The sequence below is a fragment of the Sturnira hondurensis genome, unplaced genomic scaffold (genome assembly GCF_014824575.4).
Source record: "Sturnira hondurensis isolate 20B ecotype Veracruz unplaced genomic scaffold, ASM1482457v3 Scaffold0007406, whole genome shotgun sequence".
NCBI classification, from domain to species: Eukaryota; Metazoa; Chordata; class Mammalia; order Chiroptera; family Phyllostomidae; genus Sturnira; species Sturnira hondurensis.
Window position 1 is genome coordinate 521,772 of NW_028080037.1, and position 23,654 is coordinate 545,425.

At 62.6% G+C, this 23,654-nt stretch overlaps 1 protein-coding gene across 1 annotated transcript in view; it reads left to right on the forward strand.

The window, feature by feature from the left end:
* The first annotated feature begins 2,513 nt into the window (after positions 1-2,513).
* The window catches only part of GALNT9 (polypeptide N-acetylgalactosaminyltransferase 9), a 32,816-nt gene continuing 11,675 nt past the window's right edge, over positions 2,514-23,654 (forward strand). Inside the window, exons 1-5 of the mRNA XM_037051836.1 lie at positions 2,514-2,878; positions 15,366-15,546; positions 19,668-19,834; positions 20,792-20,966; positions 21,842-22,039. Of these exons, the coding sequence (XP_036907731.1) occupies positions 2,638-2,878; positions 15,366-15,546; positions 19,668-19,834; positions 20,792-20,966; positions 21,842-22,039 (962 nt within the window). The 5' untranslated portion in view covers positions 2,514-2,637. The remainder of the gene's footprint in view (positions 2,879-15,365; positions 15,547-19,667; positions 19,835-20,791; positions 20,967-21,841; positions 22,040-23,654) is intronic.

The following is a 23,654-nucleotide window of genomic DNA, read 5'->3' on the forward strand; positions in this document are numbered from 1 at the left end:
TGTGGTCCAAGCAAAGAGCAAGGCCCAAGTCATAGGCATCTGCTCAGCGTGGACGGCATCTGGGCTCAGCCTCTGACCTTGAAGAGCCCAGCATCGCCGGGAACCCGGTCCCATGTCCACGGCGCCCTCTTCTGGTGCCCTGCACCCAGTCTCACCATCCCACCAGCCACCTGCAGCCCCAGGGGGGGCTCCTCCTATGGGGACGGGCCAGCCCACGCTCCAGGCCACCGGAGGATGCCCTGGGGTGCGGGGGCCAGGGCTTCGTGGCAGGCACCCCGGCAGGGCCACATCACTGTGGCCCAGCTCACCGCTCCCAGCTCAGCCCTCAGTGTATGGAAAAGCCGAATGAAAAGCCATGGTTTGCTGGACTGTGAGGGGCATCCCCTCTCTGTAGGGCAACCCCCACGGTCCCCCAAGTCACTGGGCGCCTGTTGTGAACGGAATTTAGCCACAGGTCGCTGCCTGTCGGGATGCACCGTTGCCACCGAAACTTAGAATGCAGAACGATGTCGTTGCAGGAGCAAAATGATGTTTTCGCTTGCAAAACCACTTTAACGTCACTTTCAATAAAACATAGAATAAAAAGTGCTCGATTTCTTGTTTTCCTGGAGTGACGGTGGCTAAGAAATTCGACCACAGAGCTTTATTGTCTGGGCTTGCATCCCAGACCCACGACCTGCCATTGACGTGACCGTCAGCAAAGCACCCGCCCTCTCGCTGCCTCGGTTTCCCCACTTGTAAAATTAGGCCGGAGCAGCTTGTGCCCCAACATGGTCGTTGTCGGTGTCGATTGGTTCGCAGCCATCAGGGACCGAGAACAAAGCCTGGCAGAACCTCACGGCTGCGTAAATGTGAGCTGTTTGAGGTATTATTTCAAAGACTGTCCTGGCAACCTGGCTTTTTACAAACAGAGAAATTTGGTATTTCCCAGGCAGGGAACGCTGCCGATCAGAAACAGGCCCGTGCGCCCTGGCTGGTGTAGCTCAGTGGATTGAGCGCGGGCCTGCGAACCACACAGTTGAGGTTCCATTCCCAGTCAGGGCACATGCCTGGGTTGCAGGCCAGTTCCCAGCAGGGGACTCATGAGAGGCAACCACACATGGATATTTCTCTCCCTCTCTCCTTCCTTTCCCCTCTAAAGATAAATAAATAAAATCTTAAAAAAGAAAAAAAAACAGGTCTGTGCTTACCGCCCGCCTGGTGCATCGCAAGGCAATAATTAGAAGCAGAAATCCGAGGTTCCTCTCGGAAGAAGGGCCTTATGTAGTGAGCTCTCTGAGGACAGCTGGCTGCCCGTCCCAGTACCTGGGACTTCCCTCTGACTTTCTTGAGACAAAAAGTCCGGAGATGGAAAATAAAGTTCCACAGGGAACGGAGTAAGGGGTCTTTCTGCTCTGCTCAGGCTACCCAGAGGTGCAGGGTAGGCTGGCGTGGGGAGGTCAGGGCCCATGGCTGAGGGGATGGTGCTGGACGAGGGGCCCGAGGGGACCTGAGGAGAAGCCCCTGAAGTCCAGGGCTCTCTGGCTCCTGTCCTGGTGGTGCCCCTGGGTCCCAGTCAATCCTAAGCCCAGTCCACCTGTCCTTGAACACAGCCCTTCCCAGGCCCCAGCCCCAGAGAGCGGGGAGGGGAGGGAGGCTGAGGGAAGGGGGAGACCACCAAGGTGGCTCTGTCTCGCTGTCCAACCTCCTCCCTACGAAGGTCCCCAGAGCCCCCTCCCTGCCCCGCCCCCGCCCCTGATGAAGTCAACACAGCCTTGACCAGGGTCAAGTTTGATTGGAGTCAAGTTTGGGGTTTATCCTGAGTCTGGGGACGTGCGTGGGGAGGAGGGCCCGATGGCTCCTCCCACGCCGCGCCCGGGCGCGATGCCCTTGGTCGGGTCCCGGAGAGCGCGGCTCCACCCTGCCCGGCCTGCCCCGCTGGGAGGCTGGGGACCCCAAGGGCGCACGCACCCTGCCCCGTGGGGTGGGTGGCGTGGTTGCGTGGGGCGGTCCGGGCCCGGGAGCGGGGTGCGGGGGCGGGAGAAGGGCGCGGAGCCGCCGCGTGCATGCTGATGAGCCGGGCGGCAGCGTCACTCCGCACCGGCGCCGTGACTGCGGGGCGGGCAGGAGCCGCACGGCAGCCGGAGAGCCCGCCCAGCCCGCGCCGCCCTCGCTTCCCCAGCCCCCAGACCCGCCCCGCCGCCCCGGAGACGGGGTGCGCCCCTCTGCGGAGGATGCCGGCTGCGCCCCGCGCCCGCGGCCCCGGGCAGCCCCTGTGCACCGGGACCCCGGGCGGTGGCGGGGCGCACTGAGCGGACGCAGCGGTGCTGAAAGGACAGCTCCCGGCTCCTCGACCGGGCGCGCGGCCCCTCCCCACGCCCGCAGCCCCGCCCGCAGCCCCCTTCTCTGCGCTGAGCCCCTCAACCGCAGCCCCAGCCCGCAGATCCCCCACAGCCCACAGTCCCTCCCCCAGCCCGCAGCCCCAGCCCGCAGTCCCCCCAAGCCCCCTCCCACAGCCCCGTCCGCTGCCCCCGTGGCCCCACGGCGAGCCGGGGGCTCATGGTCCCCCCAAGCGGTGGGCCGGGCGGAGTCTCCAGCGGCCGGGCCCACCAGGTGCCCCGTGGGTGAGGCAGCCCCCAGCGGCTTCCAGCCGCGTTCATGGCGGTGGCAAGGAAGATCAAAACTTTGCTGACGGTCAACATCCTGGTGTTCGTGGGCATCATCCTCTTCTCCGTGTACTGCCGCCTGCAGGACCGGTCCGAGGGGCTGGCGCAGCTCGTGCGCAGCGCCGACCGCCGGGTGCGCAACCGGCTGGCCAAGGCGGGCACGCTGGCGGACCGCGAGGCCATCCTGCAGCGCCTGGACCACCTGGAGGAGGTGGTCTACAACCAGCTGAACGGTGAGCCGCCCGTCCCGCTGGGACTGGGAGGTGCGGGGGTGGGGAGCACTGTCCCTGAGCCGGGACCCTGCACTCTGTCCCGGAGGCTGGAACTTGCGGGACCCCAGGGGCCTGAGGGCCAGCAGGGGCGAGGGTGGAGCCTCTGACTGCGGAGGGGAGGCAGAGGGGTACAGAAGGGCTCCCCTCAGCAGGCGGCGTTGGCCTGGACCACCGCGGGTTCGCCCAGCCACGCGGGGGACACCCGAGACCACCCCTCACCAAACATGCAGGGACTCCAGCTTATTCCAGGAGAGGACTCGCAGGAACTTCTGGAGAGGTTGTGGGACCTGCTTCCAGAGCAGGCACTGCCCAGGTGCAAGCGTGCGGGGCACTGCCCCCCCTCAGACGCTGGGGGTCAGGGTTCAAGTACAGGGCAGGGTGGGGATGATGCTCCCTTTCTGAGGTTGCTGGCCTGGCACTCTGTCCCCACCACTCTTTCCTGGTGGGGACAGAGGCCCCCTGACCACTGGGCTCATCCACCTGCCCTTCTGAGGGCTGCCCGGCGCTTGCCCCAAAGGTGCTGGAGTTCAGGTGTGAAGCTGCAGGAGCCGTGTCAGGTGGACAGGTGCTCAGGGGCCCAGCAGGGGCCTGGAAGGTGTTAACTGCATAGGTGGCCCCGGCCGGCCTCGTGCCTGGGCGCTGGTGTCCGTGGGAGCGTCTGTGAGAAGCCCACTGGCTGGTGGGGGCTGCTTTGTTCCGTTTGGGTCACTGCTGAGAGACAGCATGAGGGTCAGGGCCACAGCCACAGCCACAGCCACAGCCACAGCCACAGCCGGTGGGACTGCGTTTTTCCCCTCGGGACACAGCTCCGTGCCAGGTTCTGGAGGAAGGAGGAAAGTTTGTGTGCCTGATGCATCGGCTCTCCCCTCTGCTTTCTGCCCCGGCAGCCCCAGCAAAGCCTCAGGAAGCATTGGTACCAGGCCCTGCTGTGAAGGGTCTGGGGCCCCAGCCTGGCCCCGGGCAGCACCCTTGGACCTGGAGTCTCGGTGGCCCCCAAGGTTCAGGAACGGCCAGCAGGCTTGCCCGAGGGGGGAAGCAGGGCACCCTCCTGAGTGCCGGGGCTCCTTCTCACCGCCTCCAGGGCCCCTGGTGCAGGCCCGGTGGCTTTCCTGGTCTTCCCTGTGGAGCGGAGGCCAGGAGGGGAGGAGAGTGCAGCTCAGCTGCCTCTCGGCTGCCGTTGGGTGACTGGTCTGGGGCGACATGTGCCCCGCAGGGGTGCACAGCTTCACTGGAGAGTGCTTGCCAGGGTGTCACAGTCTGTTTGGGGGACAACTGGGTGGTTACATAAAAGCAGTGCAGCTCGGCTGCTTGTGTAGCCCCGTGCAGGCTGCCCAGCCTCTCCCCAGTCCGGCGCTCCCAGCACCAGCCCCTGCCTCCTCTTCTGTCCCTGCCTCCCCCCTCCTTTCCTTCCCACCCCCTTCTCCCACTGCCCCCCACCTCTGTGTCCCTCTGTCTCTGCCGGTTTGTCTGTCTCTCCCTCCCTCTCTGTCTGTCTGTCCCTGTCTCTCTGTCCCCACTGGTCTCACTCTCTCGGTCGAGTCTATCTTGCCCCCTCTCAGGCCACCTCTGTAGCCCCGCGTCTCACCCAGGAGTCACTCAGTATTTGCTGCTGGAAATGACAGGAGAGCCTCAATGTGACACCCCAGACAGGTCCCTGAGACGGGACCGGGACAGGAGTAGCCGCCTGAAACAGCGCTCAGCCCTCCGGACAGGCCCCGCGTGAAGGGCATGGGAGGGCGGCAGAGAGAAACCTCCCTGCGGCGGGGGCGGGGGGGCTGCCCTTCCCTGCGTCGCCTGTTCTATTTAGATGGAGGAAACATGAAATTGATTCCTGAGAGTTTCCACCCGATACTAATGCAGCCGAGTTAGATGGGAGAGGGCCAAACCCCAAACGAAACGGATTCATCACTCCCATTTCCTCGGCCTTGGCTGCGTCCCCGACAGCTCCCCCGGCTGTAAGAGCTGGTGGGGAGACAGGGGCCCAGAGGCAGGACGCCCTCCCCAGTTCTGTCGTGGCCGAATTTCAGCCACGACCTTCCCCGGGATTCTTGGGGCCTCAGCAAAGGCCTTGTTCCATGCTGCGTGCTTGCAGACTGAACACGCCCGGGAGAGAACACTCGTGAGGGAGCTGCCTCCTGCGCGCACGCACACACACACACACACACACACACACACACACACGGGAGCTTGCTTCCACACTCAGCGGGCCGGGCAAGGAAAACGCTCCTGGACGAGAGTCGGCCTCCCGAATAGTTACGTTGCTCACTGTTCTGAGAGGAAAACTGGCTCCAGTCTTGCGGACGCTGGGTGGGGAGGGAGAGACAGTCCCCTCAGTTGTCTGCATGTTCAAGCACTCCTGTCTTTAAGAAAGTGTCCACATCCCTCGTGGGGGTGCAGGGAATTCTGTGCTCCTGTGGCTTTCGGGGTTTACTTCTGTCTCCTTTGGTGTTAAGTCTCCGCAAGGTCAAGGCGTGTGTTTGCAGGCCGTGGGCGGGTGGAGGCCTTCGCCTGGGGCACAGGCAGGCCTGGCCCTCCTCAGCTCGGGCAGGACGGTCTGCGCCGACCCAGCCGTCCATCCCTTACTGCCTCTGGATGAGTTCTTACGGCCCCTGGGGAGGGGTGGTTCTGCAGTGGAGCCGGGGGAGGGGAGGCTGGGGTTCCCTTTCGGATGGATTTATGGCTTTTGAGGGAGGTCATTTCTAAAAGTCAGAGCCCACTGTGTCAGGTCCCTCTCATGGGTCCGCCCCAGCCCCAGTCTGCAGGGCGCACATCACCCTCAGGGGCCACAGCCGGGTCCATCGTGTCCAGACGGAGCCGCCGAGAGCCAATGGACCTCCTGACCTGCCCGAGGCCGTTCGGAGAGTGAGGGGAGGCCACTCGGAGGAGGGCTTGCTTCAGGGTGAGCTGCAGGTGCCTGCACTTAGGGCAGGCTTAAGTTACAGTAACAAGGACCAGCTGGATCTGTCCATCGGCGGTGTCCAGTCTGGAGACGCCCCGGGGTGCCAGCAGCCCCCGCCGACTCTGCCACGGCCGCAGGGCACTCTCCTCCCACCTGCCTGTCCATGGGGAAAGTGTCCTTGCTGAGTCCGCTCCCTCAGAGTTCGGGAACTCGCTCCCGACAGGCCCCCCTTTGGCCACTCTCGTGCAGGACGCCCGTAGGTGTGGCGAGGTGGCCAGGGGCCAGCCTGGGACCTGCCTGTAGTTAGCACCCCGTAAATATCTGTTGATTAAGTAACTCTTTGGATTGGCTTTTTCTCTAAACAACTCATTGTCTTTGCTTAAAATAGATTTAAAAGACCATTGCCAATGAGGCCACACACGTAGGCAGGAGGTGGCCTCCCCTGTGACGGTGAAAACAGAGTCAGCCCCCTGAATTCCACTGGGCCGACCTCATCGCCAGTGGCTCTGGGCCCAGAGGCTGTCTCTCCATTAGAAGAGAGATTCTCCCGTGGGTGGCACATGCCAGGCAGAGGGGTGGGGATCTGAGATTTCTCCTCGAAGAACCAGGAGACCAAGACAGGCCGGCAGGAAACTCGGGTCAGGGTGCAAGTCGGCGATGAAAACGGGCACATCAAAGGGCAGAGCCTGCAGACGTGCGTTCTGTGGGGTGGGGGGGGGTGCTGGGGGAGGCCGAGAAGGGCGTGGGATTGGAGACAGGGGCGTGGGGGCATTGGCTGCCCCACAGGAACCTGCTGGCCTCCATGGCTGGCCTGTCTCGGCCCCACCCCCGGGAGCCCTGTGAGAAGGGGTCTCCGAGCTTCCTGCTGGAACGTCCACTGGGGAAGCGCTCTCAAGCCTCCCCCTCCAAGGGGTGCCCAGAGCCCTCCCTGCTCCTCTTGGAGCTTCAGTTCCAGAGGTGGACTCCCGCAGGTCCCAGGGCGCCTTTCCGGCTCCAGTTCATCAGTCTTCATCCTCCGGGAATCTGCTCCGTGAGTCACGAGTCCTGCATTGCTAGGTCGCACAGTCAAAGTCCCAGCGGCCAGAAAAACACGGGCAGCTGAGGATTCAGTCCTGGACGGGCGGGGCTGGCACACCCTGGCCGGCCCCGGCCACCCCCATCAGGGCTGCACCTGCCCCACCCTGGCCGATTTACTAGGAAAATAAAAATGTAGCGAATGCCCCCAACCGGAGCTCCACCTCCCGCAGGACCCCATGGGCTGCAGGCCAGGAGACTGGACCATTCTTTCCCCCTCGGGGGTCTGCGGCGTGCGTGCTCTGGCGGCTACAGGCCGCGCTCTCTGCAGAGGTTCCGAGCTGCATGGTTTTGCTTTTCTCCTCCACCTGCCAGCCTGGCGCTGAGCCCGCCCAGCCACCGTGGGCGAGTCAGGTGAGCTGGAGCAGCCTCTGCTCCAGCCCGGACAGCCAGGTGGCGCCCTACAGACCTGGACCTTCTCGTTCAGGGACACAAAATGCAAGGACACCCCCAACCCTGCGATAAATGCCCCTTGTGTACGTCCTTCCCTGGGCAGGGCGGACCTCACCCAGCTGTCTGCGTGCTCCAGGCTCAGCGCTCTTTCCCGAAAGGACAGTTTATCCTTCACTGGCCAGAAATGCGACAAGAATAAGCCTGCTCATTTTCGGGCCTGACGCCCCACTGAAGGAGTTACAGATGGGTGCAAGTCGCATGACCAGCCCGGTCGCCCTCCCCATGAGCTGCCCCTGCAGCGACAGGGGAGCCCGGTCCTGGGGGACGCCATCGGGACTCCATGGAGGAAGCACGGTGACCGCTGGTATGGACAGGACAGGGGCGCAACACCGCACCCCCACCGGACTGCTACACACCAAACGGAGAAACTCATTTCCCAGGCCCTTAGGAGCTTCACTGTCTCACAGGGTGGGAGCGGAGAGGGCGGCCCACACCTTCTGCCAAAGCAGATGGGGGGGGGTGGGGGGGGGCTCGGCTTCCCACACCTCTGCTCCCGGTGCAGTGCAGGCTGTCGCCACGAACGACCCTGCACACCCGGGGCTGCTGCCTGGAGGCGTCGGGGACCTTGGCCTCACGCTCTGGAAACGGGAGGGGACCCCTTGTAGAGGGGCTGTGGGCCCAGAGCCAGACGTGGGGCCGATAGAGTGTGCTCGGTGCGTCGGCTGGCCGGCCAGGGAGCCGGTCCGTGGGGCCTGTGCTGGGGACACACGTTCAGGAGCTGCACTGGTCAGGTCCAGCTGCAGGGACACGTACCGCAGGGCGGGCAGTTTAAACAGCAGACTCCAGTCCCACAGGCGGGGGGCTGGATCTCCTGGGTGAGGAGCCGGCAGGGCTGCTGTCTGCGGAGACCTCCTCTTGGTGCCCCTCTGTGGGCCTAAGGGGGGGCGGGCTTTCCCGCTGTCCATCCCCGGGGCCTCCCAATGATCTCTTCCAACCTGGTCACCTCCCCGAAGGTCCCCTCCTGTCTGTGACCCCGGGTCTGGGCTTGGCCCACGGGGTGAGAGTTTCCCAGGACGTTCCGCTGTTGGGATCAGAGCAGAGAACTGAGCCTGAAGGGACCGGGTCGCCCGTCGCCGGAGGCTGGGGTGGGCGTGGGGAGGCTGGGCCAGGTGGCTGACCCTCTCGGGCAGGCTCACTCTGAGCCGGGCTGCCCCTGAGGTGGCAGGAATCCCGGGGGTTGCTGTGCCTGCCCCCTGGCAATAAGGGGCTCGGGTCAGCCTTTACCGGGGAGAAGCCGACCTGCAGCCTCCACTTGCTTCACCACGTGCGAGGAAGAGCCCGGAAGCGCATTTTGCAGGCGTTTCCTGACGTCCCTTATCCCCGTACTTTGGCCCCATAAATATCTGTACGAGCTGGACACAAGTAGTATTATGTATGGAGATTTATCAAATGCTACGTCAATCTCCGTGAGAATATGTTTGACAGCCATCGCCCCGTCCTGCAGGACACTCAGGACTTTGTCGTTCAGAAGGGTTGTCAGTGTCTTCGCTGTTGACAATACGCTATTAGTTCCGCTGCCCAGGGAGTCCTGACGGCCGGTCCGTAATGCAATTAGCTGTCGTCTCTGGAGCGTGGACGGGGGTGGGGTTGGCTGAAGCCGGGGGAGAGAGAGATCCACCTCAGGGGCCGAGGCAGCCCGAGTTTCTCATCTTTATCTCCAGTTCGTAATCATCCCAATTAATAGCCGGGCACGTTAAATTGGCCTCGATTTTTATAGGGTGATGAGGCAGGAGCTGGGGGCTGGAGGGATGCTCTGCTCACAGCTGTGTCCACCTTTTCTCTCCACCCCACGCGCTCCACAGAGCCGACCACCAAGGCCACAGGCCCACGAAGGCACAGCGGGTGACAGGTGGTTTCCCTGCTGCAAACCGTGGAGTCCTGCTTGTCAGGTGATGTTAGGAGCCGGAGACGGGAGGCCTGGGCTCCGGCCCACAGGCCATGGCAGCAAGGGATCAGACATCTGTCTCTGCCAGTGTCCGCAGCGCCCCCTGGAGGCCAGTGCTGATGGCACGCGGTCAAACATCTGTCTCTGCCAGTGTCCGCAGCGCCCCCTGGAGGCCAGCGCTGATGAGGTCTGCTCCATCAGGGCTCCGGGAGTACCAGGCCATTCCCCACACGGGGTCCTACTGGTCCTCCCCTTGCATTCTTGTGAAATGCCAAGTTTGCAGTATTTAGAACCCCCCCATTCCCCCCCCCGGAAAACTGCAAGTTAGGGGCTGACTCATCTCCTACATCATCATTTCTCTTCATTATAGCCTCATAATTTCTTGCCAGATATTTCCGGCTCTGTAGACATGGGTCTTGTTACTGTTGTTTTAAATCTAACTTTCTTAGTGGTTTTCAGGGCCACGGTTGGTTCGACAAGCCCAGCCTGCCCTCTCGGGGACCCCGGCTGACCTGAGACCCCTTCTGTGGGCTGCCAGAGGCCGTCGGTCCCCTGGGCTGTCCCCACGCTGAGTTGTGAGCCAGGCCATTTCTCACGGGCCGCCCGACTTTGCTGGTGGGGGGCAGCCCCCCTTCCTGAAGGCTCCTTTGTGCTGCTTCTTCCCCTCTGATTAGCTTGTGACCGGCAGCATCTCCATTTGGGCTGCTTCTTCCCTCGGAATATTGGCTCAAGTCGTGGTGACAGATGGAATTCGGTGACTCGGGGAGAAGCCGGGAGCTTGCAGACCTCACTTGCTTCCAAGTTGAGAAAGCACAGCCACCCACATGTCCCAGGTATCCTGGAGCGAGTGGCTGCTGAGAGAGAGAGGTGACTCTTTTGGGGGCGAGGCCGTCGGCAGGGCCCCCAGAAAGCTGCCCGCCGGCGCGCTTCCCGAGGGCAGAGGCGAGGCTGCGACCCCAGCCCAGCCCTCTCCCTGGGTGGGGCCGTTGGCTGGGCAGGGGAGCTTGGTTTTCCTTGTCACATGGCTCTCTGGTCCCTAATACACACACCCTTGTGTCTCTGGGCGGGACTCAGAGTTACTGACAAAACCCTGGCTAATGTGGCCCGGCTGCCTTGTGGACTGTTTTCCTCATGGATGAAACCCCACCCATCTCATCAGACTCCCAGCTCCTCCCGTCCTGCCAGCCTCACGGTCACAAGATGGCTGCTGCAGCCCCTGGCACCAAGTCTTAGTTCCAGGTAGGAGGATGGGGAGATGATTGCAGATAAAAGGCAAAAACAAATAAACCTCCAGCTTCCGGGGGCCCTGGTGTTCCTCCCTTCACACGTGGCCCTGTCACTGCCACCTCTGCCTCCACGTCACACAGCTTCCTCTTCTGTGTGGACTCTGTCCTGCCCTCTGTCAAGGACACTAGTGATGGAACCTGGGGCCCTTCCAGACAACCCAGGGCACTCCCCCACCCACAGGGCCTTGACTTAACCCCATCCGCAAAGTCTCCCGACCGTTTGAGATGACATGTGCTCCAGGTCCGGGGACAAAAACCCAACACTCGGGAGCCACCCTGTCCCTGCCACACTTGCCCCAGCTAACAGGTGTGGGCCCCACTTGCCTGTTAGCAGAAAGCTGTGCTTCCCAGATACGAGTGAGCTGCTGACAGTGGGGTGTGAATCTGTGCGGCGCCTGCTGCTGACAGTCTCGAGGGTCTGGTGTCCTTGTCCCCGTGGCCCCTGCAGGTAGGACTTGTGAGCCGCAGTCCCCACCACTCCCTACTGCTGATTCCCTGCAGAGTGGGGCCCTGGGGAATCCTGTGTGCACACACACATGTGTATGTGAGCACACACGCGTGTTTGCGCAGGACACATGCATTTCACATGTGCATGTGCGCCCTGCATTTTCTGCAGCGAGCGTTGATGACTTCCCACCAGAGCTGACGTGCTTTCACTTGATCTTAGCCAAAAGGCCGAGAAGCAATACGTGCTCTCTCATTGGAGGCGTGAGGGTAGACATTGCCTGCAGCTTGAGAAGTTAATCTAAGCCTTCCATGAAATACTTTGGCTCCAAGACCCATAAACACAAACAGATAGGAACTGCTAAGCACATGTCTGTGTATCCGTACGGGGGTCAGTCACCCTCACTGAGCCACATGTGGTGACTGAGGAGATGCTAGACAATTGTCTTTGGTGGGAGCAGAAAGCAAAATGGAGGCGACCCTCTGTCTTTAGAATTTACCCCAGTGCTTGGGGCCCCGACCCCTCTCCAGGGCAAGGCCAAGGCCAGGGTGAGGGGTGGGGGGCAGCGCCCGAGGGCCCGATGGCCCTGTCATCACCAGGTTCCTGCTGCGCTGGGGGAGGCACCAGATCTTCTGAGATGGGCCCTGCTGGGCATGAACACGAGCCCCCAGACGCCCCGGAGCTTGTGCTCAGTGCGGAGGCTGTGACCCGGCCAGACTCCTCCCTGGCCACCGGGTCGGTCCTCAGGCCGTGCTGGCACCGCCGTCCCTGCCTCTAACCCCGACTGGGGGGCCAGGGCTGGCAATGGGGCGGCCGTGGACAGGGGACACCCTCTGCTGGCCTGGGTGACAGGAGGCAGACAAGGTGCCCACCCAAAGCCAGGTGTGTCCAGAGATGCTGCAGACCAGCCTCCCGGCCATGATGACGAGGCCCCAGCGGTCGGCAGGCGGCTCCTTCAGGTCCTTCATGGTCTAAACGCACAGTCGGTGACCTTCGCCAGCCCCTCTGAACTCTCCTCTGAGACGCCGTGTGGTTAGCGGGCTGGGCCGTGCCCATGGTCAGCCTCTGTGGTCTCCTCTGTGGAAGGGGGACCAAGGGGGCATCCCCACAACGCTGGCCCGGGGCACAGCCACCGCAGTAAACGCTGGGTGTCGTCGCCAGCTGTGACCTCCACAGGCCAGAACACGCTGGCTTTTGTTTGTCCTTTCGTCTGGCATGTGGAAAAGCTGTCAGCCATTCCCAGGGCCGAGCTAACACATGCAGATTCCCCGTCGTTCTCATTCACCGACTAAAGGCGGGAGGGAGGGCAAGGTTTCAACCGGGAAAGCACCCCGTCAGTGCTTCGCTCTCAGGGTCCGCTGGGGTCGGCCGTCCGTGCTGGTCCCCGAGTCGGGCTAACGAAGCGCCACCGCCACCCTGCGGCAGAAACCAGGGACACCTATTCCCTCTGCTCCTGGTGGCCCCCCGCGTCCGGCCCAGGCGGCCTCCCTCCCATCTCTGCCCCCCTCTTCACAAGGCTTCTCCGGCCGTTTGTTTCCTGATACGGACCCTGCCGCTGGGTTGGGACCCCCACCCTCCCACCCCCCACCCCACCTGCGTCAGCAGGACCCGCAGGCAACTGATCGCACCCACCAGTGTGCCCCCTCAGAAGGCTATGCACAAGGTCAAGGTCCAAGCCTAGAGCAAAGCGCAACGGGCGAGGTTCCCAGGAGTGAGCCCAGTGTGGGGAAGAGCAGTGGACGTAGAGGCCTCCGCGCTGGAAAATCCATCCCTGAGCGGCGTGGCTTCACTGGTGGGGTCCCCAGTGCAGCTCAAGGCCTGGGTGTGGCCTCGGTCCTCACGGTGCAGACACCCCAGGGACAGGCCGCGGTCACAAGCAGAGGCTGGTGTTCTGTGGGGCCCTGGGGACGAGGGAGCGGGGGATGTGGAGGGCACCCTTCGAGCGTCTTCCCCCCACTTTTCTTATTTTTCTTTGTTTTGCAGTTCAGCATTTTATATTTTTGTTATTCTTTTATTGTGGTGGGAGCACTGAGGATGAGGTCGACCCCCTTCACGAACTTCTAAGCGCCGATGCAGCGCCCTCAAGAGGGCCTGCGTGGCAGACCCACCCCGAGCCTCTTCCTGTAGGGACGGAGGGAGGGAGGGAGGTCGCGGGGAAAATGTGTGGAGCTGAAACCTCGTGTGTTCGAGCGGCAACTCGGGGAACATGCTAATTTCTCCTCAAACCTGGGAGTTGGGGGCCGTGGCTGAAGTCGATACTTCCAGAAATAGAGCTTTTTCAGGTCACGGGGGTGCCCACTGGGATCACCAAAAATACCAGCAGAGAGGAGAAGCCGCTGGGGCAGGAGCGGGCGGGAGTGTGGGCTGAGTTGAGACAGAAGCCCCCCCCTGTCCACAGGGGTGGCAGGAAGCTCCAGGAACCAGCTCCGCTGACAAAGCAACTCCAGACCCTGAGCATGCCACGTGGCTGCGAGGGGACAAAACAAAGGAACTAAAACCAGGAAAACAGGGCTCCTGGGAGCAAGGCTCGTGGGGGCGAGCGAGCGCGGGAAACGCTGACTCTGTGGGTAGTGTTGATGTGGGGCTGGGGCCCACGCTGGGCGCCCAGTGACAGAGCTGTCCCCAGGCCAGGCCCCTGGTGCCCGGAGTGGAGACGCCGTGTCTCCAGGTTGCGCCCTGGGCAGCGGCTGACAGCCGTGTCCAAGCTGAGCTGCTGGTGCCGTGCAGACCTTGCCAACAGTGTGATTGGGGACGCTGCACAGCGTTGTACCAGGACCAGGAGTGGTTTGTGAGCTGCGTGGGTTTCCAGTTCCGCCTAGGCTCGAATCTTTCAGTCCCATGTAAGTCCCAGCGCTGCCCTTGCCCATTTAAAATGGAATATTCTGAAGCCCTGGCTGGCGTAGCTCAGTGGATTGAGCGCGGGCTTGCGAACCACACGATCGCGGTTCGATTCCCAGTCAGGGCACATGCCTGGGTTGCAGGCCGGTTCCCAGCAGGGGACGCACAAGAGGCAACCATGCATTGATATTTCTCTCTGTCTTTCCTTCCCTTCCCCTCTAATTAAAAAAATTGAATATTCTGGAAGATGGGGAGGTTCTGGAGACTGGTGAGCGGAGGAGCCTGCGTGCCTGTGGGGGTGGGGTGGGCTCCCCTCCCTGCCCTCGGCTGGGACTGTTAAAAGATAAACAGAGGCATAGGAACAATTTTAAGAGTTTATCTGAGCAAAAATCAGTGGAATTGGGGGTGCCAGCCCTGGGCACACGTAAGGGTTGGGAGAGGGGAGACAGGCAGAAAAGTGGGAAAGGGAGTTTGGGGGTATGGGGTGCAGCCTGCTGGCCCTCCACGGGGTTGGCTGTCCCGGGGTTTGGCCACTGGCCAGGTGCTGGCAGGACAGTGGAAGTCCAGTGCCCTGGTTCCCTCAAGCCTAAGGTGTCCCCAAAGGGGGCGCATGTGACATGGATGCAGGTGTTTCCCAGAGTTCGCACTTCCTGGGCTGGAGAAGGATGGTCCCTCTCTCTCCACAGTGCAGCTCGGAGACAGCACCCCCACAGCCACTTCCAGGGTTAGAAACCACTGCCCCCCACCCCCTCCAAAGCCGAGGTGCCCGGAGTCGTTCCTCCCGCAGAATGAGGGGGCATCCTGGCCAGGTGGTACCACTCCGTCCCTAGCTCCCTCTGGGAACAATGTCCCGGAGCCATGTTCCTCTCCCGGCACAAGTGATCACATAGAATATTCCAGAACACCCGCGGCCGGCCCTCTCAGGGGCTCGCACACGCACTCACCCTGGTCTCCCGGAAGTTCGAGGGCTCCTTTCCTGGAGGCCACCGTGGTGGCCTGACCCCCTGGTCAGCATTGTCTCTTTGCGTGTCCCTTGCAGAGAGAGCCTCGCAGGGTGGCGGTGCCGCGGTCCCAGCTTCCAGGGGCTCTGTGCCTTTCGCTCGTAAGCGCCTGCCTGTGTGTGGGGCACTTAGCTCAGATGACAAAGCTGGAAGGCGGTCCCCTCGGGTGGTGGGTCTGTGATTCCTGCTTTGCATTTTTAATGTTAATTCACATTCACCTTATATTTTAAAAAGTAGATAGACTTCACTCTTTGGGGCAGTTTTAGGTTTGCAGGACAGTGAGTGGACGTGCAGAGGGCTCCGGGGGAGCCCCCTGCCCCCACAGGCCCCCTGTTGTTCGGACTCCTCATCGTCCGGAATCCGCAGTTGACACTGGGGCTCACTCTTGGGTGTCCCTTATGTGAGCCTGGACAAACATGTAAAATGGCACATGTCCACAATTGCTGTCCCACCGCCCTGAAATCTGCTGTGCACCCCTCACCCCCACCCAGTGCCCAGGGATCTCCCCCACCCCGTCTCTGCAGAAGGGCTGGGCCTGCCTGACCCCCTCTTTCCTGCTCCCGCCAGGCCTCGCCAAGCCCATGGGTCTGGTGGAGGGCCCGGGGGGCCTGGGCCAAGGTGGCGTGGCGGCCACTCTGCGGGACGATGGCCAGGAGGCCGCGGGCGACTATGAGGAGTACGGCTACAACGCGCAGCTCAGTGACCGCATCTCCCTGGACAGGGCCATCCCAGACTACAGGCCCAAAAAGTGAGTAATGACCCCCACGGGGCCCCCCGCCCCTCAGTGTACCCCGTGAGCTCGGACACACAGGGTCGCACGGACGCATGGCTGCCCTGGGTTCTGGGCTCTCGGCCGGCGGCCACTGCAGGGCCCGGCGACCGGGCGGGCTGCGGGGTCCACCGCAGTGGCCTCTCACCGCACAGAAGGAGGCGTCAGGGCAAGGCTCCGGCGTCTGCAGGGCGCCCCAACGCCTGCGAAGCGGGTGCGCGCGGCAGCCGTGAGGTGCGGGCGCCCCCTGCCGCCCGGAATCGGGAGCGTGGGTCTTAACTGCTGGTGTGTGTCCGTGTCCCATTTTCTTCCAAAGAGGAGCGAGAGGGCTTTGGTGCCGGAGGCGTGCACGGGACTCCCCCAGCACACACGGGCGTATGCCTGCATGCACACACGTGCACGCACACGGTGGAATGAGGCCTCCCCCAGCCCCCGTCACCTGCCAAGCTCGTCCGGGGGCCCCGGAGCTCAGCCAGCTCCCCTCCATGCTCAGTGGGCGGCCTTGCGGGGGTCAATGGGTGCAGTGGCAGCTCTGGGACACATTTTGGAAGGAAAGAGACGCAGGTGGGCAGCCCTGCCTGGCGCTCAGTTCAGGCACAGTGCTGCGGCCGCCTGCCCCCCAGGCCAGCACCCACTCAACCCAAGAAAGGCGTGAAGGACCGACATGGTACTCACTTCACTGATGGGAAACCGAGGCAGGAAAGCCTGGTCCCTGGGCGGAGACCCCAGTGCATAGGTGTCGGGCCAGGACCTGGGCATCTGCAGGTGTGTGGAGACGGTAGATGCCCGTCATCCCACAGGGCTGGGTGGGGGAGGGTACGTCTCCCAGGGCAGCAGATAGACATATAGTGCTCAGCCTGCGCCCACCGGTCCCGTTCATACCCGGACCCCCACCCACCACAGTCCCTGCGGAGCCTGCTCCCCATCAGCAACTGCGCTGCCAGTGGGCTCTGCATGTGCTGGTATCAGAGACTCACACAGGACACCAGGGAGCAGGTGCATGTGTGCGTCTGTTCACGTGCATGTGTTTTGCCTGTATGCACACTAACATGTACACACGACCACACATGTGCATGTGTGTGCATGCAGGCACATGTGCATGCATGCACCTGTGCCCCCATGTGTGCATGCATGTCAGTATGTGTTCCTGCTCATACCCATGTGCATGTGTGCATGTGCCTGCCTGCGTGTCGGTGTGTTTGTCCCTGCCTCGATGGCTACCGAGAGCACTCACTGCTTTCTCCCATTAACACACTATTGATTTCCCTCTCTCCGGAGGTGGACAGTTTCCAATTAAGCAGTGGCTTTAATTATGCTACAAAGCACATAACATAGATCTTGATTACTGAGCCGGGCCCAGGGGATCATGAAAGGAAAACCAGCAAATCCACATTAAACAGGATCATAAACGCCAGCGGCCTTACCCGAGGCCCCCGCTCCCCCGGCCCCCCGTGCATTCCAGTGCAGTCAGGTCCCCACTGCCACATCTGTGACATCCCTGTGTGTGGCGTTACCTGTCTGCGCTGTGAGCAGCGGGGCGGTCAGCTCTGACAAGGGCAGACAGAGTGGACAGTGAACGGGAGGACCCGTCCCGGCTGCTGGCCTGGGGCCTGCTCTGCACCGCCCCTGTCCGGGGCCTGGGAGCTGGGCAGGTGTCTGAGACAGCGCGCAGGGAAGAATCGGGGCCCTCGTGGAAGTGAGCCGGGTTGTGTGGCTCGTCCTGTGGTCAATGGTACCTCCTTTCTTCTCGTCAGGGGACCCCCGCCTTCTCGCCAGCCCCTGAGCTGTCGTTCTGTGCCGTTGAAGGAGTCGCATGCAGGATCTTGGGGAACATGGTTCCCTGAGGGACAGTTGCCAAGGCCAGCAGCCTGCCCCCGGCTCTCTCTCCCGGGAACGGGCTGCAGTGGCTCACCCTGCGGCAGGCTTGGAGGCTGATGGAAGCTGGACAGGACAGACGGACGGACTCAGTCTCAGAAACACAGTTTCTGTGGGGGCTGCTGTGCCTCCAAGCCCACTGGATTCGGCTTCGGGCCCTTCAGTTGTCCCGGCCAGCAGAAAGGCCACCCAGGTTGTGTCGCCAACCAGGCAGAAGCCACCACGGGGAAGGCCTCCTGGAGGCTGTCAAAGGCAGACCCATCCCAGTGATGTGCTTCCGAGAACCTCCTACAGCTCTTCCCAGAAACACTGGTCACAGCGGGCTCCACGGCGCAGCTTCCCGGCCGCGCCGAACCCCAGCCCTGCGTCCGTGGCAGGAGATGGATGTGCTCCGTTCACCAGGCGACGTTCGAGGTCCCCAGGGAGGGAGGCTGGCACGCCATCCCTCTCGCGCTGTGCGTGCGTCTCCAGCGGCACCAAGGACAGCCCCATCAATTTCCATCTGTGTTGCAGCCGTGGCCGGGTTTCCCACGAGGACAGCCAGACTGCCTGCCACGCGCCCCCTGGGACCTCAGAGGTGGCTGCGGGAACTCACTACTGTCCCTGGACCCTGCAGGTCTGCTGATCCTCTTAGGACCCCTGGGGTGTGGAGCCCAGCGCCCTCCAGCCGGGACCTGGTGCTTGGGCACCGACCCAGCCGCAGGCGCGCGCGCACCCGGGGCGTCCAGCGCTGTGTGGGTCTGCACGCTCCCCAGAGAGCCGGAATCAGCCGGACTTGAGAAATGTGCTTCTCCAGGCAGCAGACTGCTAGCAGGTCACGTCCCAGTCAGCGCCTCTGACCCCTGCTTTGGAGCTTGAGGCGGGAATCCCAGCAGGGGGGGCGGGGACAGCCTCTGAGTCAGCCGGCAGGGCCCCGTGTGGGTCCTTCCGCTTGTCCGCTCGTCTGAGCAGCCGCGGTGCAGTGTTGCCAACCCGGAGATCCCAGGTCGCCGCGGAGGCAGAGCGTCTGTCTGCGTGATACCCGGCAGAAGCCCACTCCGCGTTCTGACCAGGGGACAGCTCAGGACCGCGGTGTCTCTGAGACAGGAAGGGGACAGTGACGCCCGCAGCAGGAAGCTGATGCTAATTTCAGTCTGGTATTGACTGCTCCGTGGTTCCAGCATCTGCTTTCTTGGGTTCCGATCTGTTCCGATCATCCGCAAACTGCCCTTGGGGACACAGTGTTGCCTCTGGCCCGTCCAGAGGTGACTCTGTCCTGTTCTGACCCCGGAAGGTTGAGGCAGGAGAGGAACTGGTCCCCTCCCCTGGGGCGGCAGCCCCGGCTCCGTTTGCATCTTCGTCTCTGCATGGCTCTGCTGTGCGCAGGTCGGTGCTGCGCTCTGGGCTGAAGCAGCGAGGGGCCGGCTCCTGGGGCTCGCGACCTGGGGGGCAGAGACTACGCAGTGCAGGGACCCCACGCAGGCCCCAGCCACACCTCGTCCCCGAGGCCGGTTTTACGCATTTCGCAAGTTCACGAAAACTGTGCGTTGCAGCCCTTTTCTGTGACAGAAAAAGAGAGTGAAGACTTCTTGTCGGAAAGCCTCTCTCTGAGTGACGAGGGCCCGGGGCTGAGACCTGTGGCCCAGGTCAGCCGGGCGGGACCAGGCAGCCACTGCCGGGCTCCAGCTTCAGCGGAGGGTGGGGGCCTTCCTGTCCTCCTGGTTCTTAGCCATGGCCCAGCCCGTTGGTACTTTGGGTTCCGAACGGCGAGGCTTCCATCGCAGAGGACAGTCTGTGCCAGTATCTGCCTTGACATTTGCTCCAGGCAGCCCATCCCCCAGGGGCCACGCCTGCCGCTTGCGGGCCCATCGGTGCTGCCTGTCTCGGGTGTGGGCAGAGCCGACGTGGGCTCCAGGCTGGGTCCCCACCCCCGTTCCCTCTGCTGGACCCTGGCTCGGGGATCACTGTGCCGTTGTACCTCTTCTGTGTCTGGTGTGGTCCGAATGGGGCGCGGACACCTTTCAGCTGGGAGGGAGCGGCTCGGGCTCAGGGCCTGGACCCCCAGGGCTCTGAGGCCACTGCGGCTGCACCAGCTCCCTGGGTCTGGCCGTCTTCCGTTTGTGATGTTGCCATCTCTCTGTCCTTGGAACTGCAATTTACCCCGGCCACACGTCCTCCCGCAGGGCCCTGGGCTGCCGCTGCCCACCGGTCCTAGTGCTGATGCCACCCCACGCCCGCCCCCGCAGGTGCAGACAGGTGACCTACTCGGACGACCTGCCCCAGATGTCTGTGGTCTTCATCTTCGTCAACGAGGCGCTGTCCGTCATCCTGCGCTCCGTCCACAGTGTGGTCAACCACACGCCCTCCCCACTCCTCAAGGAGGTCATCCTGGTGGACGACAACAGTGACAACGGTGAGTGGCAGTGTGGCACCTCGAGATGGGGAGCCTGTCAGCGTGCCCAGGCAGAGACCCAAGGCAGCCGCCCGTCTCCAGAACTTTCCATCTTTCCAAACTGCGGCTCTGTCCCCTGAGGCTCTAACGCCCCCTCCCCAACCTGACCCCCGGCCCCCCCTTCTCTTTCGGTCTATGAACCTGGCCTTTCCCATCTCTCATGGAGGTGGAGTTGAACCTGGCCTTTCCCATCTCTCATGGAGGTGGAGTTGAACCTGGCCTTTCCCATCTCTCATGGAGGTGGAGTCAAACAGTATGTGTCCTTCTGTGTCTGGCTCATGTCACTGAGCACAGTGTTCTCAAGGCCCCTTCACGCTGTCAGGACTTCTTTCTTGATTTTACTTATTTATTTTTAGAGAGAGGGGAAGGAAGGGAGAAAGAGAGGCAGAGAAACATCCATGTGCGGTTGCCTCTCATGCACCCCCTACTGGGGACCTGGCCTGCAACCCAGACATGTGCCCTGACTGGGAATCAAACCGGCGACCTTTTGGTCCGCAGGCCTGTGCTCGATCCACTGAGCCACACCAGCCAGGGCAGAAACTCCCTCTATTTAAGGCTGAACAATGTCCCACTGTGTGGAGGGCCCACGTGCAGGGATGTCAGTCCCTGTTGAGGCTGAATAATTCAGTCCCATCCCTGCTGCCTGCACAACGTGCCCCTCTGCCTGAGCGGGTCTTGTTTGTTCCTGTTCTGTCCGTCCCCCGGAACGCCAGCTTCACGGGGGTGGGTCTGCCCCTGCATGGTCTCCCCAGCACCTTGAACCACGTCCAGCTGCGGCGGGTCCCCCACGTGCTTAATGGGATGTGGGGCGAGGCACACGGCGCCCCGACCTGTGCAGGCGGACGGACCTTGGGCCCTGTGACCTCGGGCCCCACCCAGGTGTCCAGGTGCTGAGCCGTCTCTGTGTGCCCCGCACAGTGGAGCTCAAGTTCAACCTGGACCAGTACGTCCACAAGAGGTACCCGGGCCTGGTGAAGATCGTCCGCAACAGCAGGCGCGAGGGCTTGATCCGGGCACGGCTGCAGGGCTGGAAGGTGGCCACGGCCCCCGTCGTTGGCTTCTTCGACGCCCACGTGGAGTTCAGCACCGGCTGGTGAGGGTGGAAACAGGCGGGGTGGCTGCGGTCTGGGTGCAGGTGGGCGCTGGGACGCAGCCCGCCAGGTCCCGATCCCCCACTCTCCTGGGCACCCCAGCCCCCTAGACTGGTTCTGAAAGCTGGTTCCGCCCCAGCACATGCCTGACCAGGTGGGGTCCCCTCTGTTCCCCATTTCTGTCTCTCTGCTGCCCTCCTGAGACAACTTTCGATCCTGTGACATCTGTCACCTTCCACCGCACTGTCTGCCCCCAGCAGGGTGCCTGCTAACTGTGCAATGTGCCTGGGACCTTCCGGTGCCTCTGGTAGCTGTTGAACGCCCTGGCACTCGGGGGCGTTTTGGAGGGCCGCCAGTCTGTCCCGGCAAAGCACAGTGTTAAGCCAGTGCAACTTCAGTTTTTGCCACGGAAAACCCAGTTCTCTGCCTGCAAACAGCCCTCCCCTGCCAGGGTGGCCTCCCCCGGGCTCCCGCTCACTAGCAGACCTGGCGTTTCCGGAGAGCGCTTTCTCTCTGTGCACGTCGCTGACACTGACTAGTTAATCCCGCTCTCAGAGCTGAAAGGCAGGTGAATGCTGGGCGCAGACAGAAGGAGGGAAGGTCCCCACCAAGCTGCCCCACCTGAGCTGAGTCCCTGATGGCAGCTGAACTTCAGCCTGCCACCTACCCTTGCAGGAGCTTGGGGTTGGGACGGTCCTGGGGAGAGGCCACGGGTGTGGCCCTCACAGCTTTGAGAGCCCCAGGCCGGCGGGACCTCCAGCGAGAGAGGTCTGTGCCCGATGACCCTGAAGCTCCCAGTGGGAGGTTCCCGGTGGCCGCCTGGCTCTGGACTCCCTGTTGGGGTGAGTGGCTCCTCCTGAGGTGCGTCCCCCCACAGGGCCGAGCCTGCCCTCTCACGGATCCGGGAGGACCGCCGGCGCATCGTGCTGCCCGCCATCGACAACATCAAGTTTGACACGTTCGAGGTGCAGCAGTACGCCAGCGCGGCCCACGGCTACAACTGGGGGCTCTGGTGCATGTACATCGTCCCGCCCCAGGACTGGCTGGACCGCGGGGATGAGGCCGCGCCCATCAGGTGGGCCACGGTGGGCCGCTGGGCGGGGGAGGCAGCCTGGGGCGGGGCTGGGGGGGGGTGCTCTGTTACAGAAAGGCTGGCGCCGGCAGGGACGAGGAATCCGCAGGTGCAGCCAGGTGGGTGGTGGGAGGTGGAGAAGGGGAACTGGGGGGCTGGCTCTGGTTTGTGACCTGGGTGAGGACAAGGTTCGGTGGGGAGAGGACAGAGAGACAGACAGACAGAAAGAGCCAGGGGATGAGACACAGACACAAAGAGGGAAGAACAGGGCCAACGCCAGCGAGAAAGTGAGAGGGAGCAAAGGAGGTTACAGAGGAGGACAGACGGACAGAGAGACGCGAGAGAGAAGAGTGTCCGAGAGTGGAGAGGGACAGAGACACAGGGAGACGGAGACAGACAGACAGAGACGGAGCGGAGGGGAGGCAGCACCGCCATCGCCTGGATCCGGAGCTCAGCAGGTGCCACGCAGCAGGCCCAGCCCACCCTCTGTCGGACCCCTTCCCTCGAAGCCCTTGTTCTGAGCCACTTCTCAGACACAAAAATGGAAAGACTTTTATGATACAATACCCAAATCCAGCATCTTTTGAAAAATGGAAAGGCCTGGGTTCCCACAAGGTGGGGCTGGGTGGAGCTGGGCAGCGGTCCCAGTCCGGGCAGCGTGTGGTCTCTGCTTGGCCACCGTCCCCGTCACTCCTCTGGTCCCCGTGACACACGGCCACTGCCCTTGCCTGTCCTCCTTCCAACACTCGGCTGCGGCTCTATGGTCCGGTTCCACCGCGGACTCGGCCTCCGTGGTTTGCAGCCCCCCCGTCACCGAGCCCCTGGGAAGCGCACAGGGGCACCAGGCGGTTGTGCTCTGGGACAACTGAGCTCCCTGGCGCTGAGCGGGAGACGCTGCTGCCCTGGTCCTGAGGGACACGGAGCACCCACGTTGGCCGTGAGGGGAGGGGCTGACGTTTGAAGAGTCAGCTTAGAAAGGTTTTTGCCATTCACTACACTCTCACACGTGCGCACGCACACACCCTGACTCCCCTGACTCACGTGCACACACGTGCACGGGCACACCCACGCACACCCGCACCTCTGCTGTGCATGGCTGCAAGCCAGCCGTGGCGAGGAAGCCCCGCAGCACGGGAAGCGCATCTCCCCTGGAGCTGAGCCTGCAGCCCTGCTGTTTCTTGTCAGCACCGCAGGGTTTTTTGTGCAAATAAATTCAGCGCCTGCTGACGCCGCTGCTGTCGGAGTTCATGTTGGAAGGCAGAGCAAAAATGGAAACACAAACGTTGCCGGTGATCACAGGCTGGGCGGGGAATTCAGCAGCTCAGTCCACCGGAGAGCACCCGGGGATGTTTTCTCAGTGAAGGCAACGGGAGAAATAAGCACCGTGACCGTGGGCTGCAGCTTACCCAGCCCCGTGCTTCCCGGTGGGATCACACAGCAGCGGCCAGGGCACTGGCGGCCGAACCTGGAGACAGAGCAGATTGGACCTTTGTGTGAAGAAAAGGGCGGTGGCTATTTTCCTGGAAAACTGACCGGCGCTGACCTCTGACTTCCCAGCTGTGGGGGGTAGAAGTGCTGCTTTTCTCTTGGGATCCAGGAGGCCAATCTTTCTCTGTTG